The 18,786-nt window shown below is 43.2% G+C and overlaps 1 protein-coding gene across 1 annotated transcript in view; it reads right to left on the bottom strand.

The window, feature by feature from the left end:
• The window catches only part of LOC105561871, a 36,007-nt gene that overhangs the window by 13,792 nt on the left and 3,429 nt on the right, over positions 1-18,786 (bottom strand). The window contains 1 exon segment of the mRNA XM_012012226.1: positions 486-614. Within this exon segment, the coding sequence (XP_011867616.1) occupies positions 486-614 (129 nt within the window).

Genomic DNA, 18,786 nt, shown 5'->3' with positions numbered 1-18,786 from the left:
AGCAGTTGGATTCTGGGCAAATTCACAGCCAAAAGTTTTTAACTGCTATTAAGAATATTTATAAATACGCTGTCAATAATTATAAAAAGAGGTTGAAGTTATTTAAATCAGTGACATTAACATCTTTGTTATAATATTCAATAATAGCCAGCCGTTAAAGTATGCATACAACCGATATATATTGAATTTTTAAGATTACTGTATTTTTTGCTGGGAAGGTATATGTAATACATCCTTAAACGAACATTAAAAATGAACAAAAAAAAACACGATTATTCTACAAAAGCGTTCCGCGGCGAGTGGTGAATCAAGGGCGAAAAAGTTCTCGCGCATTTCGTGTCTTATGGTTTTAATATTAATTTTTTACGGAGTAAAAATCAAAATCGCCCCTAAATTGTGCGCACCCTAAATGCTCATTATCGCGGCGAGGTTCGTACGTGGTATAGAACAACTGTGTATACGGGGAGGGACCAATTGAAACTTACCCAGAAACATTGCCACCATACTGGGAACCTCGGCACCCGGTGGTTCGTCCGGGCCGGCTTCTAGCAACAAAACTTTCCATTCGGGTATGTCGCTCAGTCTAGACGCCACCACGGCACCGGCTGATCCTCCTAATTCCGAAGCGACAAAAGTCATTAAAGTCCTATCGTTATTCAGCGCGAAACCGGCTATGCGGTTCGAGAAAAATGCATCCGCGCGACCGGCGGCGATGCGGAAGAAACGGGTTTCGGGTGAAACGCCGACTATAATTGCATTCGCCGGAAGGAAAGCATCTGCGCGACCCTAATTAACTTTTCTTTTTTTCCCCCGCGATTAGATCCGTCATCGGCTGATAAATCGGCGGCTTTATCGCCGCCGGATCGTTTCTCATCTCTCATCGACCGTGTATCAGTGTTCGGTTAATGACAGGCGCGAGGGAAGCCAGGAAGAGCCCCGTGCGTTCCGATAACAGTCGAAAAGTCACCGTTCGATGGTGATTACCGTGCTGACGCGAGGGCGTAATATATAACCGCAGATTGTTATGTTGATCGACTATCGCCGGATACACGTAATTTGGCGCCGCGGCTGTTATTATTACGATCTTATCACTCGTTACGAAAAGGCGCATTGGAAAGCTGGTGGTTAAGGCCTTGACAATGGGCTCGCCATGTGATCGTGTGCATTTCTGCGCGCTTGCCTCTTTGGTCATTAAAAAATTTCTCCGCCTATCCGAAATAAAATCTTTCACCCCCAAAAAAATATCTTACGCAGGCAGATTCCTAGGTGTCGCAACAAAAATTCGTCACTATTTTGTGTATCTGTTGGAAATTATTTGTAGCTACGCGGAAAAAAGAATGATATTGTATCAACAGTGTAATTGAAATCAAATCGTTGAAACAACACCAGTATTAATAAATGAAAAACATCAAATTGTTGTCTTAATAATCTGGCTATTTACTTCAATGCTTAAAATTAAAGTCCATAGCAAATAGAATTGAGTGAATCATTTACGTTTGTGGCATCCCGTGATGCATTAACGTTTAATTCAGGCAACTTCATTTTGCTTAATTCAACGGCATTTTTTTTCCGTGTACAAAATTTATAGCAGCAACATTCTAGTAGTACCTGCTGGAAAGTTTAGGTTTCGGGACTGAATATTAATCATTCACGTTGGATAAAAATGAATTTCGGTTACTGGAACACAAAGTAAGGAATATAACTGTTTATGTGACACAATCAAAACGTTATAATACAGATGGGCATCATAGAAAAATTTTCTTCTTAACATTCTCTAACAATTCAGATAGAAATTCTGTTTCTGTTATTTAAATTGATTAAATACAAAACATATGCGATTTCGCAGGGTTGGCTATTCGTTTATATATTTCAGTTATTTGTTTCGTACCTAGAAAATTATTGCTGCAGTTGCAAGATCCTTTTTTTCGAAGTGAACTCCGAAATTGCTAAATTGTAATATCACACGGTGTGATACGCCTCTTGTGCACGTACGAGGGAGAATGTAACACGTAAAATCCTGTAATTGTAATCGCAATTTGTATTTCCGATTCGTATTGTATTATATTTTATTATTGGCATAAAATGTTATCCGATTGACGTTCTAATTTTAATCCTGGGTTTTGCATCCTTAGTTGGGTATTGCGTCAGTTTATTTGCATGCACATGTCTTTAACTGGAACACTACGCACGGCGAAAGTTGTGAAATATGGCTTCGGCCATTTAAATAAAGCTTCTTATCGCGATGCTTTCGCAACTCTGTTGCCGGACAAATGAATTGTTAATATAGGTTTTCGCGAGCACGGTGGGAAACGGGGCGTTTTCCCATAAGCGGCGGTCTCTGCGTTTGCGTGGTCAGTCGAGATTTGCGAATGTCACCGCATTATCGGCGACGTTCGTTTGAAACGGTCACGCGACTGGCATAATTTGTACGCCCGTGTAGCGCAGGTACAATAATGCAGGAGCTTCAATAATGTTGTTTCATCATACATGAAAATGTATTATTTTGCCGTAGCGTATTGACAATAAACGTAACGACAGGGGGAATTCGCGCTTATTTTTCCTGCATTTTTAATGCCCGATTAATTGGACGGATTAACTCAGCGGGACCGTGAGATATGCGTTTCATGCGATATAAATACGTTCCGCGGGGGTCCGTCGCTTACAACGGAATACGCGTTAATCGAATTCTATTTTCCCGCAGATATTACAGATTACAGTCGGGATATTCTAATCAAGAAATTCAATTAGCATTTCCGCATGTGTATCAAATCGCGTTACGGCGACTGCCACTTGCGTAATACGATTTGCCCGCCCTATTTTGTCGATCGCGCATAATTACGTCCATGTAAATCGCTCCCCCTCCCCCCCCCCCCTTCGCGTATTACGGCCAAATACAAATGGTTTCTTTTCCGACTTAATGCCTTCCGCGCGAACACTCTTACGCGCGGCCGGCGTTTTTGCGGATTAATTTTGCGGTGAGCGCGAGCGCGAATTTTATCACGTCTCATATTAAGTCACTTTCTATTAGCGAAGCTGATAAATGTCTCGGCGTAACGGGCTCCGCTATGCCGACGAGAGGCTGACGGAAGGGAATTTTTCGAGCGAGAAATTTTCATTCCGTGGTTATTCGGAGAGCGGTATATTTCTGCGACCGGACGAATCGCGATGATTTCCTAACAGGGGGAGGGGGACGCCAAGTCAATCTGCATGTCTGGTATAAATGGCAGAGATTTGCACATTGCTGCACGACCCCGAACCACATTATTTGCATGACACCGAAATTGCAACAGTGCAAACGAACCTGTTCCGGTTGCGCGTAATGGTATACCCGATAAGAGTCGTTATCGAACGAGGAAAAATAACTTCACTGGAAAGGAAAACGCTTAACAAGATGTTGCACGTTCAAGTCTAAGCGCGTAATGTGCACCGTAAATGTGTTCAAGTCTAACCACCATTGTCACGTAGCGGTAACTTATATTTTTTTCTTAAGGGGATGCTGGAGTGATTCTGCACTTTTGCACCTTTCTAACCTAGAAACTGTCAGTTCACGGAAGCGTTTGTGTAATATACAAATTAAATGGCTTACGTGTACGGATCGAAAGCAGCTTGCTATTCCGGCTAAATGAAAGAACAATACGGCATCACTGAAACTAAGTTTGTAAGTCTAATAAGAAATAATAGTGAGCAATACACAGATAGTACATGTAGTATGTGTGTTCCTCACTATTATTTTTTATTAGACTTACAAACTTAGTTTCAGCGATGCCGTATTGTTCTTTCATCTAGCCGGAATAGCAAGCTGCTTTCGATCCGCACACGTAAGCCATTTAATTTGTATATTACACAAAAGTTTCCAGGAAACAGACAGTTTTAAGTGCAAAAGGTGCGAAAGTGCAGAATCACTCCAGCATTCCCTTAAGTCGAAGCAGACGCGAGGATATCATCTTTGTACCGTTGTTGCGACAAATAGTGGTCGAACTGGTGAGACGCCCGCCTAGAGAGTAAAGGAGGTCCAGGTTCAAACCCTAGGCTGAGGTAATATTTTTCGCAAGAAATTTTCTGCATCGACCGGTTAATTAACGAGTGTGGCCAGCTGTGGTCGAATGAAATTTGGAGTTTTATTATTAATACTGGCAATTTGGAGAAACTTATCTTATATTTTTTTTCCCTTTCCCCACAATTTAAGTCTCCCGCGTAAACGTTACTCGAGATTGCAGCCGAAGACGTTAGTTATTTCCCAATATCGTCATTTACGTAACCGTTGTTTCTTTTTCTATTAGACTTCGACATTTCTGTGCGCCAGATTTCTCGTGAATTATGAAACGAATGATCACGTTATAAGATATATGTATGTAGGGGGAGGGAAGATAGGTGATGCATATTCAACAAGATTACTTCCGCGAGTCAGTTCCCTCTTCCTCGCGTCCATGAATTTTATATTTATAATACAAGACGGATAAATATTTATTCAACCACAGCCGCGGTAACGTGCTGTCCGGGAAATTGCGCGTGTTTTAACTGTATTAAATATAAAACTTATGGATTTCGTTTCCCTTTTACGCGTATTCGGCCACGGCTCCCGTGCGCGATGAAATATTTCCGATCTCACCGCTTTTCCCTTCTTTCGCTCCGCGAAACACCCGCGATAGTTGAATCGATGGTTGTTAAACGCGTTTGCAGCTCGGGAGGGCACGGCGCCTACCCGTTTGCGGAGAAACGAGTTACGCGGCGGAACTGCCGGCTCCGTTCCTTCTTCTGTCCGCAAATAGAAGCGGGAAGAAAGTCCCGGAAGGAAGAGAGGAACACGCCGGCGTGCGCACGCGCACGCGCCAAATTCGTCTCCCGATAATTAGCCGTTCGGTTGAACTTGACGCCGCGACTTTTAAGCACCGCGCGCGTTTCTAAAGAATTTTCATATTGACGCCGTGCCGGAACAGACCGGGAGGAATTTTATCCGCACTAAATCAGCTTAACGATGTCTATAATTAGCTCCTTTATGAGAATCACTTTGAATTCAGCAATTAATAAGGGAAATTACTTCCTGTTCCGGACAAACTTTCCGTATACGTACTTTAAGTAAGCAAACGCGAATGCGAATTGAATTTATGTTAATTACATTGTTTCAAGAATATATTAATGGCCGAAAAGAACATTTGCATAGACTGCCTTGGAAATCACTTTATGGAGAACAGAAGGATATTATCACGTAATATCTATATCGCGACACGATTCTAATTATATCGGTGCGTTAAACAAAGCGTATTTGTGGCGGAACATGCTCTTTTTCCCTTCAAAATGTATCGAGGTAAAAATAAACCCCGCGAGTCTCTCGCAATTTCATCCGTTGTAAAATGCTGAAATAGAACACAGTGTTAATTGAATGAAGTAAATCTTAAATAAATATCTACGAGCGGAATCTCCAATCCACGTGGAAAATAAAGAGTTTCGCCTGAATTTTTTATCCCCATTGAAGTATGCATGTTCATTATTTTTGAATACGGCGGCTTTTTTTCTGCTTAAATTAAAATATCGTATAAAGGACGGATATATCCTTGTCGGTATTGATATTCCCTTTGCGCGCATAATAAAATATTCGAGTTTCCACGACTGACAGTTTACACGGATGACAGTTGATTTACGTAGCCGTTAATATATCTACACTTCGAAACCGCGGTCTCTTTTATCTCAGAAACTTCAGCCGCTCTTGCATTTTCCGCACGCGCATCAACCGAGGGACCGGGGAAAATATCTAGTCTAATGAGCGTATGAGAATGTCACCCGAATGTCGGTCTCATTCGAATGATAAATATTCTCCCCATTCCGCGCCGGGATTGTTCTTCGTTTCCTTGCGTTTTCGCGCGCGGCTCGCTGACCCGCTTTCGGCGCAACAGCGCGGAAAATAGACTACGTCCGATCGCGATCGTTCTTGTCGCCGTTCTTTACCGATATTCGCGATTCATTCAGCCTCCACACCCCCTCTCTTTCTCTCTCTCTCGCGGGAGGAATCGGCAAAGTGGTAACACTGCGAGCAACGGCGCGATAGTTAGTTTTTTCCGCACGATTTTCCGTGCGACACGTTCGCGCTCTCCGGAGCGTTGAAAAAATATTCTTTCGACGCCCGTTCGCGAGTCGACATGGTATCTTACCGCTTGCTATTTCAGTTGCATGCACAGTAATTTTTTTTCTCCGCGTATGTGAAACGTGTGTGCGTGCGCGTGTGTTTATACAATTAAAAAATTGTAATTTATTGAACACTTGCACGGGCGTAACGTTAACGATCGATTATCGAATATTAGATGTAACTGCCGGGAATGCAATTAAGAATAAATGAGATTATGATTAAAATGAATAATGAATAAAATTGAGTTTTTTAATAAAAAAAAATACTAAAGTATTGAAACTCAGAAAAATTAACATTGTATATATGTGTATATACTATAATATATATGTATATAATATATATTATGTATTGCGTATGTGTGCGTAACAAGATAACGATACACGACCAAGCACTTGTTGACAGCCCTTTGTAAGCGCAATTCAAGGGAGATGTTGAAGACGTAAGTGGAAATATGACGTTTGTGAGAGATAACGTGCCAGCTTTGTGTAACGTTGGGCGAAGTACTCTTTAGCACCGCTGGGAATTTTAATAGAGTCAACTGACAACAGCATTCGTCGGTAATAAAGACCGCGGGAATTGCTGTTACGAGACGTGGAATTCTTGGATACTGATTATTTTTATTAACCTCTGAAGGCCAAGATATGAAATACTATTCATGAAAGTAGCAGGCGAACGGACGGTCGCCGCCACTGCAACGATTGTCTTTTCACCGCGGTGTAATTGACATCATTTGTTGTAATCGAACATTCTCTCGACAGTTCAGATCGATTATTATAAATGCACAGTAGAAAATAAAATGTTAACGTTAACATTTTTCACATGTCCCAAAAGGTCCGCTCTAAATTGTATAATAACTTAAAATAACATTTATCGCGTGTGTTACTTTTTGACAAATTATGAATCTTAATTAATTAATTGTTCTTTTGACTTTTACTTGTTTATAATCGTCCTCTCGACCTAAGATTTAGTCAGTCCTGCTCCGTCATCTCTCTAGCAATGTTCTCGTGTAGCAAACCTCGACACGGAACCTTTATAACATGTAAGTCCATCTAGTGCTGATCTCAAATGGATTTTCTGCATCTTTCTCGTTCTATTAAAACGCATTTTTAGTTTGCGACTATAAATACAATCTATTTCACATCACCAAAATACACGCGAATCCATGCACATGACTTTCTCAGGTAATATCTTTAACAATTGTAATTTGTTTAACTGTTGACTCAATCTCTCGGGCCTGGTTATATCCTACTTTATTTATGTAATAATTCGTAAATCTCTTACTTTGTATAGTCAGATCGCTTGAAAAGGACCAAAACCATGGTCGAAACGTAGCGAGTCCTAAACATTGATATTGCCAGATACACGGTCAACTAAATTTGATGTTGTTAATTAATTAACACTATACTTTACATTTATGTTTATGTTCTTTTAACCTTAAGTGTGTTGCAATAAAAACAGACAGGGTAAGTAAACGAATAGTTAAACATTAGAATAGTTGAAATAATTTTTAAGAAATGTCGATATTACATGTTTTAGTCGATTTTGTGAAATAGTTGTGTTAAAAAAACTCAAAATAATATTCAACTTTCAAATGACATACATAAGGTGTTAAGTTATTATGTTAACATAAATATGACACATGAAAGTGTCACGAAAATAAAAACATATCTGTTTTATGTCAATTTTACATTGAAATAAGAATCAAATGTTGGTAACACAAGACGATTTTAACATTTCAACATACGATTTTTTACCGTGTATATGCATGTAATACTTTTCAATCCTAAGCACCATTCAGTTTCTCGGTGAATTCAAAATTAATAATTTAAGGACAGGGCATTTACCTATTTTTTAAAATACTAGGTCGCTATATTATTTATTGTTTATTTTAATCGTAATCTCGCGTATTTTTATCTTTGTGCTTTCCTGAAAGGACAGGGCATTTACCTATTTTTTTTAAATACTAGGTCACTATATTATTTATTGTTTATTTTAATCGTAGTCTCGCGTATTTTTATTTGCTTTCCTGAAACCAATAAAAATGGATGACCCAGTTAATCTACACAAATTCGATAAACGATCATTGATGAATATTGCTGTAAATAACATACTATAGATCTGCGCATTTATTTATTATTTATTACGTACATGCGTACAAGCCAATTCTGTCAAGGTCCAAATGTGATAGATGATCTTCACAATTTCATACCCACATGCTAATCGTTCAATTATTGCTATCTTACGCGAAGAGCCAAGCTGCTAGTCCAGGAAATAAAGAGAATAAAAAGAAAGATTACGTTTCTGCACGAGGTAATAATACCTGTCCAGAGTGTTCTTGCATTATTAGATCTCTTGCGTGATGACCGGGGCGATAAGTGGAACATTCATCGAATAATCCTAATATCGATTGAGGCCGCGGGCGAGAAACCGCGTGCATGCCGTGCGGCGAGTCCTATGTCGGATAAAATGCTGGAAAAACGGAGAGCACGTCTAATATGCGTGTCGCAACGCGAACGTTTCTCAGCTTGTTACTTCTGCGACCACGGGGAGAGAAAGAGAGAAAGGGTATACCCCCCCGAGCCGGTCTCTCTAAATATCCGCGATAATCCGCGAGCGACGATAATCCCGTTCTACGTGCCCGGCTGGTTTTCTCCTTTCGCGCGTCACGGGAGGTCCTCTCCACCTCAGCCTTCTCTTTTCCATCCTTCCTGCGACCTGCAAGGTCAGTTCTACATTGTTCGTATTGCAGTGTCGCAAAGCAAGTAGACTGGTTCTAATTCGACGTCGATTGATCCGATCTATAATTTACTACGCTTGCTACGATACGATCAATGTAGAACCGGCCTAACGCAACTGTGTTCGAACGAGACCGGATGCACGGAGGAAGGAGAAAGAAAGGGAGACCGGCGGCAGGTGAAATCGTAGTTCCGTCCCGACAGAAATGACCCGCTCTTACGTACACGGCGTACACAACGCGTACACGTGCTATGCGTGCGTTGATAGGAGCGCTCGACGCACTCGTGCATCGCTTAACGAATGCGCGAGCGAACGGATAGACGAATGTTCGCCAATTTTTCCCGGTTCTCGACGATCCCTTCCGCGCTGCCCGCCGCCATAATTCGACCATAGTATAACTAGTATGCCCACTCTGTCATTTGTTTTGCGTCGATCCTTTCTGCACGTCCGCCATTATTTTGAGAGAGCTAATAAGACGGATGTTGTATATGTGGTAGTGTGACAGTGTAGCAGGATTTGATACCAAAACCACGGCGGAATACCATGTGATCGAAACCGAAAAGATCAAAGGACCGACAGAGAGTGGGGTACACTAGTTATACTATGATTCGACCACGAGGACTCGCGGAATCACGGGACGAAACCACGGGCGGTGCCGCGGCAATGCGAAGCGCGAGAGCGCCAGTCCGCGCGCGTCTCGACGGCTACGAGCGCCGAGAGCGCCGGGGCACTGTGTGTCTCTCCCGCCTCGTTCGACCCGTTCGCGAAACGTTCGCGCCACCGCGCGCTGGTCGTATTATCTTTACGACCGCGCCCGACAGTTTGCTTATCGTCAGACGGCATTTACGTCGCGCGTACACCGTCGCCGGCTTCTCTCGGTCAAGGGTCCGTGATTTATCGCCGCGCGAAGAAAGTAGTTTCCTTCTTCCGCGGCCCCCCCGCCCGCGCCCGATCTCGCTCGTTTCCCCGATTTTACGTATGCGCCACGCTACATGGCGCTCGCTTCCTCGCAACGTGCGGTACGTGCTAGTCTCGCGGCTGCCGCGCGCTTCCTCGGCAGTATTACGTGAGATGTAGCGATAGCGCGGTTGGTATCGAACGTGGTGGCGCCGTTACCACTTCCGCTACCAAAATCAGCGCGATTTAAGGCCGGTTGTTCCAGTCTTTCGGCAAATTAACTGAAGCTTAATAAGGATGCAGTTTTAGCTCAGATTACTTAAGGGGGCGCTGGAGTGATTCTGCACCTATTGCACTTTTTGCATCTAGATCTGTCAATTCGTGAAAACATTTGTGTGATACACAAATTATAAGGCTGATGCGTACAGGTTGAAAGTGTCCCACTAATCGGGCTAAATGAGAAAACAACATGGTATCATTGAAATTAAGTTTAGAAGCCTAACAAAAAGTCTATTCACTCGAATAAGTTATAGAGTACCTAACCTAGTGAATAGTTTTTTGTTAGGCTTCTAAAAATATGTTTTCTTTTAGAAAATAACATTACAAATGTGCCTTCTTCTTATTTACGGCACGCTCAGGTTGAACAGTTAACCAGAAAACCGGGATCAAGGGGTTGGAAAAACCAACCCTTATCCGGGTCGTCGTACGCCGGTGCTCCGGTGTCAGCGCACTCCTCCTGGCGGCGTACCACGTGTCCGTACTCGCGCGGCCCGTCAATCGCCGGCGCTGACATTAATACGTGACCCCGCTGACTGGAAATACCGCGTGATAGGGAGCGAGCGGCGCGCGGGACTCCGCGACAGATCGCGTAATTTGTACTCGTCCGGCGAGCGCACTCGTGGCGCGCGCGCGCGCGCGCGTGTGGGAACGTAATTATACATCTTGAGCACTTATTTATTATACGACACGGATAAACGACGAGCGAACTCGCTCGTGCAATTCAGTCTATTCGCGAGAACGTAGCGCGTTCGTATTTTCAAACGTGGAACATTTAACGCGCGATCATCGACTATTTAATTCACGCCCGAGTTCCCGCGCAAAATGATCGAATTCTCGAAACCCGAAAAGCAATTAAGCGCCGGTATTTCGAGTAATTTCAAAATTCGAGAAACGCACATGTTAATAAAGAAATGCAATCTGTTTAAAGCGAAAAGAAAAAAAAAATACGTCAAAGAGACTCGTCGCTGGTCACATCATTTTACAGTTACGCGCGGATATTCGGTATAAATTACGGTACGCGATATCGCGAATGTCGGGAGATGCATGCGGCGCGGCGGATATTAAAATCGTGAATATTTTATTCAAGATCCGATATTTAATTATTAAAATGAAGCGGCGAGGGGTGGGCGGAGCGGGCGGGAGGAGGCGGGCCGGGGGAGAAATCTTCTTTATCTCCGCCGGAAGCGTATCGATTTCGACGCGTCTAGCGCCGGACTTTTCGCCGCCGACAATATTTAACGCGTCGCGTTTTGACGCGTTGCAGACGCGGAATGATGCGCGCTCATTCCGCTCGGCTGCCGTTTGAATTTCTGGCCGCGCGGGCAGAGTCGCGTTTGATCGCCGAAAAACTCACGGGGAGGGAAAAACACGGGCGATCTCGCCGCCTGTTATTGCCGTGAAAAATTGCGAACTTGGGGTTCCACGCACTTATCAGTCCGCTGGACGTATACGTCGTCCCGCGCATCCACCATGAAAACGTCAATATGGCGCGTCAAATGAAAAAAAAAGTAGATTAAGTTAACGATTTTTCGTCGTAATTCGCGATAATTCTTTCTGAAAAAGAAAAAAGATTTTGTATAATCTTTAATTTGCATATAATAATAGTACTTTCAACTAACGTACACGAAAAGAAACAAGTGGACTGTCAAGGGTCTGCTGCCGAACTGATGCTGCAGTTCGAGAGTTTCTTTTTTTATGGGTGAAAAGACAAAGGAGAATTTTCCTATGAAAAACATGGTTTCGACGGTAGTCCTATCAATTAGATGATTCCAATGGCCAAGTGTCTCTCTCATAGTTTATCATGTATTCCTAATAGTCTTGTTTTGGTCCTGATGCTGCTAATCTTAAATAATTGGCACACTCCTAGGAGATTGTTTTTTTGTCCAGATATAAATTTTAACGCCGCTTTACACATTTTTAAGGTGGCGGACAGCCTCTCGTTTCTCCCTCTTAAAAGTTATCGATTGCATTCCGTCTCGAATCGGCTCCCATGAATAATTTGCCGGTCCAACGGCGCACCGGTCCGCAGTCGTCGTCGCGTATTAACGAACCGTCGCGACAGATCGCCAAAATGTATAAACAAAATGCAGGACGGCCGGGCGCGTTCGCGCATGGGCGATCGCGTCGCCGGTACGAATTATCCCGAAATGCAAAGAGCGTATAAAATTCGTTGAGCCGTTTAAATCACATTATGCGCCGTCCTCTCCGCATCGCTCGCGCTGGCGATATCTGCATCCGAATCCCCCTCCTCCCTCCCATAATTCTCTCTCTCTCTCTCTCTCTCTCTCTCTCTCTCTCTCTCGCTCTCTCTCTCAACGAATTTTGCCACCTTCGAGGATTTATATGTCCCGACAGGAACGTATGGACTAATGGAACGTAGCTTCGTCGGTGTAATGACGCCAACGGTCCGCGTCGGACGAGGCGGTTGCGACAGGGAGGGGAGGGGACCACGGGGGACCCGGACAGAGGGAGAAAGGGACAGGGTCGGCGCGGCGCGGGGCCGGTAATTAAATTAATGATGCAATAATCACGCACCTCGCGACCGAATAAATAACGGTCTGTATTAATATCGGGTCCGCCGCGGGACGCGCGCGGCGCGATCGCGCGATAGGAGACGATCATGCGCGTCGAATTGCATTTCCACCGGGCGAGATCGCGCCCGTGCCCCTGTAAACGACAAATAACAATTACCACCCGCGGCGGCCACGGGCGACGACTCGCGATAACTGTGTTTGGCCGCGGTAAACATGTAAACGCCACCGGAAAGGTTTACAGTGTTTTTTTTTTCCGTTTTGTTTGGCGAAACCCGCGCCGCGAGACGAGCGGCGCGAGGCGGCGCCTTCCTCCTCTCCCCCCCGTGAAAGCGTCGATCTTGCCGAGCGCCTCGTTCGAACCGAACTATTCCCCAATTACTTTTTAATTAGCGCTTTAATAGCTCGTTAAATTTTCGCGAACAATTTCACGGAAATTGCGTATTTATTGTTACTGCGGATGCTACGCATGAAAATGTTTCCTGCTCTTTCATTATTCCGCTTACGAATGATGGCGGGGGGGGGGGGAGGAGAAGAGCGGGCAAACGGGGGTTTATAAAATGTTGCAAAACGTTTTATAGTGATTATTTCATTTGCTAATGCGTTACGCTGAATATATTTACTCATACGTATTTCTTCGTTTCTCATCGGAGGACGCGGCCATTTTTTTCCCCTTTTTTTTCCCTTTTGCCTCGCAACCCGAATGCGAAATAAACGTTGCGCAGAAAACATTTGTTATCCCGATGGATTTTTCGCAAGGGGGTAACCACTTCATGTAATCGTGGGACAGTGTCTTCGAAATCATTTTTGAAATCCTCACGAAATCCCCGTGTAATCGTTTTGTCTTAATTTTCGAGCTTCTTCACCCGTTGGACAATAAACATTAAATTTGAACATTTTCTCGGCTTGTTTTATTTTCCCAAAAAATTTACTTCTTTTAGCGAGTATCCAAATATATATCATAGTTCACACCTATAAGCGCGTATTCTATTTATAATAAGACTGAAGTAGTTGCTGTTGGAACAACAGCGAGTTGAAACGTCGATACACCTTTGCGCGCAAATTTGGACCGTTAAACCGTAAATACAAATACAAAATTACTTTTCGTTAAGCAAGGAAACACGTGGCCGAATACTATAATCTCAACTGAAATTACCTCTACAAGCAATACTTCTTGCAATTAGTAAAATAGGAAAAACATATTTTGAGGAAATCTAACAGCTCTTTGAGGTTTAAAAACGTTACATATTTTTAAACGTGCGTATAAGAAAATCATTTGCAATTAGATGAGATTATTTGTAATCAGATGAAATCAAATGAAATCGTGTAATCGGTGGGACAACATTTCAGCTAGTGGTTACCCCCTTGATTTTTCGAGGGTTTGGATCTCGCGTCGCACGCGGAAGCTATGTATTTACGGACCGCATAATCAGCCGGCGCGGATGCCGGCCGGCGTTCGTTTTCCTCACTTTGCGCCCTTTTCCGCGCAAGAGAGAGAGAGAGAGAGAGAGAGAGAGAGAGAGAGAGAGAGAGAGAGAGAGAGAGCCCGGTGTTTTATCTTGATTTTCTAATCCATCTTCCGCGCATTCAGGCGACCCCGGGAGCGATAAAGGGCGCTTATTTTCCGGATTGTTACAAGTGCACCTTCATCATTCTTTACGTCGACTGTTGGCGGAATAATAAGCTCTCGTCTCGGTTCCCTCGGCGCGAGAGACTCCTCGCGTCTCGCCTCCCCCCGCCCCCGCCTTCCGTCGATTTGCTTTGAGCGTAATTTATATTTTTTTTAAGTGGGATGTTACGACATCTTCGCAATTATTCCAATTACATCACGTCACGCCGCGCTATTCATATCGGGATTTCATTCAGCGGGGGAGGAGGGGGGAGGGGCGGCTCCATCGCGACGGCGCGCCGCCCTCGCAGCTCTAATGATAATGACAAAACCCATTTTCTTTTCTTTCCAGTCGAGTCGACCCTTTTACCGCCCCCCCCCCTCCCTTCAACTTCTGCTTCGAGCATCGCGCCGTTATAATTATTCCACGAGCTTCTTTCTTCCGACCGGGCATTGACGGAATAATTAATAAGCATCACGCTAATTACTCAGCGCGACGGTATTATTAATATTTTCTCCTCACCTCCGCGGTAATACACCCGCGGTCACCGACGTGACGATTAATCACTCCACACGGGTGTCCGTTGCCGCGCGTTCATTTCTGCGTCCGCGCGTCTCTCGGGCGACACGCGTTTACTCCGGAGGACCCGCCGCATCCTCGCGCAATGTGCCGGCGGTCGGGGTGTGTCTCTAATTAGGAGCAATCGTAATAATACCCGCGGGAGACGAAGGGACTTTTCGCGTTCATTCTTCACGCTTTTCTCACTACCCCAGCACGGCGCAGGTATTCTTACCTACAGGGCGGGGGGGGGGGAGGGGAGGGGAGGCGGAGCGGGGTGGAAAATTCGGAATCGGCAAGAGGGTCGGTCGATATCGCGAGCGAAGCGCGGTCATCCATGCGGCGACCGGATAACCGGTCGAGTCACTGAAAAATTCCATCTTCCCGTCCGGATATCCCGGGAGTCCTATCGGGAATAATCACCGAAAGGGAAGCAAAGAAAATTAGTTTCGATCGCTCGATCCCCGACTTCGGGTATCGTCCGCTCCCGCCCGGCGAATTTCCGGGACGGGATTTACGCGACGGGTTTTATCAACCGCATACTAAAATATTCAATTATGTGCTTCTCCTTTCTCCTCTCCCTCCTACCCCCCCTCCCCAACCCTCTTTTTCTTCCTTTACGGCCAGACTCGTCGGGGCCGAATGTAAATGTCCAAAAGTCGCGACGAATATCGCGCTCTGCGTCGGGAGACTTACTATTAATCCTTTCTTCTCCCCAGCGGGGAAAACATTCGCGAGTTCGTGAGTTTACACATTATTGCCGTTACAACGGACGACAGCGAGAAGTATTAATTGTGTAGGAAATTAGTCCCCGAGCTGAGAAACTCCGTTCGTTTGTAACATTCGAGGTAGCATTAAGTAACGCGTGTTCCGAAGTCTGATGGTAAAGAATGTATTTACGCGGGGAGAATTTTCTCTTAACATTTACCTTGAAAATCGTGCGTTCGCGAGTCATCGTGGCATTTCGACGAAACCTTTGTGAGAGTTGTTTGAAATTTTACCTTTCATTTTGCTAGTAAAATGTATACGAAGTACAATTATTAGTAAAATGTATGGCAGCGTTTCAAAACTCGCATAAAATTCCTCGAAATGCCACATGATAATCAGGATAAATTTTTAGAGAAAATTCTTTCCGTGTATATATTTATATAAAACTGAGATAAAAGGATACATTTACATAACCGGCCAATAATATATCACCTTTCGATTTGTTGAGCGTAACTAATTTTAAAGTGCTCGAATGAAAAATGCGAAAATCACGATGTACTTTGTCAATTTTCATTACCCTTCGTGTACAAGATGTATCTGTTATCAGGTGCCTACTGTAAAATTTTCAGCACATTCGGTGCACTTCGACGAAAGTTATGCTCAGAAAACCTAAAAGTGATATACGAGGGGAAAACCGCTGAGGGCATTGTGGTGTACAGATTTGCGGTATTACTGGGCATTACTAGGCATTTTTGGGGCATTAGGCCTTGCTGGGACATTATAAAGATAAAATAAGATAAAATAAGGTAAAACAAGACAAATAAGATAATAAGATAAAGTAATGCCCATCGGGCGTTAGTGGACATTGGTGTACATACAAGATATTGGTCAGCGGTTTCCCCCTCGTGATATGCTTTTGGCCGGTACTGTATATACGTAATTAATAAATAATTATATATGGTATTTATAGTTTTTTTCGTCACATTTTTGAACACACCCGTGTGCGCATATATAAAACACATGTATATTGTATATGTATACATGCTAGGAATTGTCTTCTTGATATATGCCAACGTCGTTGAATTTACGAGCGAGACATCAGTTGTTTTTCATTTTCCCGGTGAATTATGTATCCCCGGTAAATATTTCATTAATACAATCGCGCTATATTGGCGCGGATATCGTGTGCCGATCGAACCATTGCGTGATAGCGCGCGATTATATCCGTTTATATTGTATTATTGTGTTATATTATCAAAGTACTATTTGCTAGATATATAGGACGACAGTAATGTGCAAGTACTACGAATAATCACCGTATACATTTGCTTGAGTTATTAATGCTCCATCATTTATGGATTATGCATTTCGTTTCACTTCCCGTTTTTAGAATTAGCTCTCCATTGTCTAAAAAAAAAAAAAGAAAAAAAGCGGAGAAGGAAAACGAAAAAATGTGGGTTATGGAGCGGCATTTCCACGCGTTGTGTGCAGTCATTTCTATCTGTTTGAAGGTTACGCGTTATTTTATTATTTCCAAACCGCGCTTCGCTGACTTTCACACGTAATGAACGGCATTTACGAGCCGCGCGCTATCGTCTGGCTTCCGTTGCGCCGTTTTGGTCTGTTTGTCGAAATCGGCGGCATCTCGCGTCCGAGATAACGGCGTCGGCGCCGATCGGCAAAATCGAGATTTGTCGTTCGCGCATTTTCACAACACACACCGGCCCGTTGCTCCAATAAGGTCGGCTCGATTGTTATCGCGCGATCGAACCGATACGCGAACCGGTTGTCCGATCACGCGCGTAAACGCAAGAAGTGCACAAGGATACATTCCAATTACGTCGATCAATTTCACTTGTCCGTTAGAAAATCAACCGGCCATTACTTTCCTCGACTCTTCCTTTCGTCGCGGCAAATAGCCGTTACGCTCTTATCCTTAATTAGATAATAGTTTCTGCCGCCGTTTTGTGGAACAACAATTTCCGAACGATAGCACCATCAGAAAAACGCGCGGTAATGCGAGCAGCTAGAAGAGTCTTGCAGATAGAGAGCTCGCTGCATGACGGATGAACCTGGACTTGGACGTAGACAGATTTTGACGAGGGGGAAATTGCTGACCAAAATTTTGTACACCAATGCCTACACTGAAAAAAATTTCTGGTTGAATATGGACGAATCAGATAATTCCTTTAGGATTTACCAGAATTCCTTTAGGATTTACCAGAATTTCTGTAGGATTACAGGAATTCTGGTAAATCCTAAAGGAATTCTGGTAAATCCTAAAGGAATTATCTGATTCGTCCATATTCAACCAGAAATTTTTTTCAGTGTAATCCTACAGAAATTCTGGTAAATCCTAAAGGAATTCTGGTAAATCCTAAAGGAATTATCTGATTCGTCCATATTCAACCAGAAATTTTTTTCAGTGTACTAATGCCCAGTAGGCATTACTTTATCTTATTATCTTATTTATCTTGTTTTATCTTATTTTATCTTTATAATGCCCCAGCAAGGCCTAATGCCGTAAAATGCCCAAAAAGTGCCTAGTAATGCCCAGTAATGCAATTCTGTACACCGCAAATCTGTACACCACAATGCCCTCAGCGGTTTTCCCCTCGCATTTTGACTAACAGCGAATTCGAGTGCGCACTGAGTGCACACGAAGGCTTGTTTATGGTCAATTGTTATATTTAAGGATTGTCTCAAATATCTCTTGAAACCCAGAAAAATGCATCTGCACAGCATCCGTACGGATCATTTTTCTGGTTAAATAGTTTTTAATCGTGTGTATAATACAAACTTAAACATAAGAATTGACTATAAACGAGCCTTGGTACACGCAGAAAAAATGTATTTAAGTTAAACAAATGAGATACGTTGAAATCACGTTTCTTTGAATCTACAAAATTTTTAGTTATTTCTGCTGAAACTACTAGATTTGAAGAAATATACATATACAAATTCTCTTAGAGATTTCAGTGTCGATGAAATAAAATTTGGGTTAACATAGAGAAATCACTTCTTTGAAATTAAATAAAAGTCTAGTAAGGTTAAAACTCGAAGAAAATTTGTTTTATTTCAAAGAAACTTTTTTCTGGGTGTATACATTCAGTGCGCACTAGTGCAAGCAATCGAACTCGCTATAAGAGATGGCATTTTTCAAATTTCACGATATTAAAGCTATCAATCCAATATTGAGTTAATTTCTCTGAAACGACAGTGTCGAGAGTTGGCGCAAATTCATACTGCACGCTGCATCACAATTTATACTTTATATCTTGAAACATTTTAAAAAGTTTGAAAAAATGCTTTTTCTCGTTCGGCTCTTCCACGACGCGGTTTTTAC

Source organism: Vollenhovia emeryi, unplaced genomic scaffold (genome assembly GCF_000949405.1).
Source record: "Vollenhovia emeryi isolate VEMERY1.0 unplaced genomic scaffold, V.emery_V1.0 DF939199.1, whole genome shotgun sequence".
In the NCBI taxonomy this organism is placed as follows: domain Eukaryota; kingdom Metazoa; phylum Arthropoda; class Insecta; order Hymenoptera; family Formicidae; genus Vollenhovia; species Vollenhovia emeryi.
Note: the sequence above shows the minus strand (reverse complement) of the source record. Positions and strands in the feature narration are given on the sequence as shown.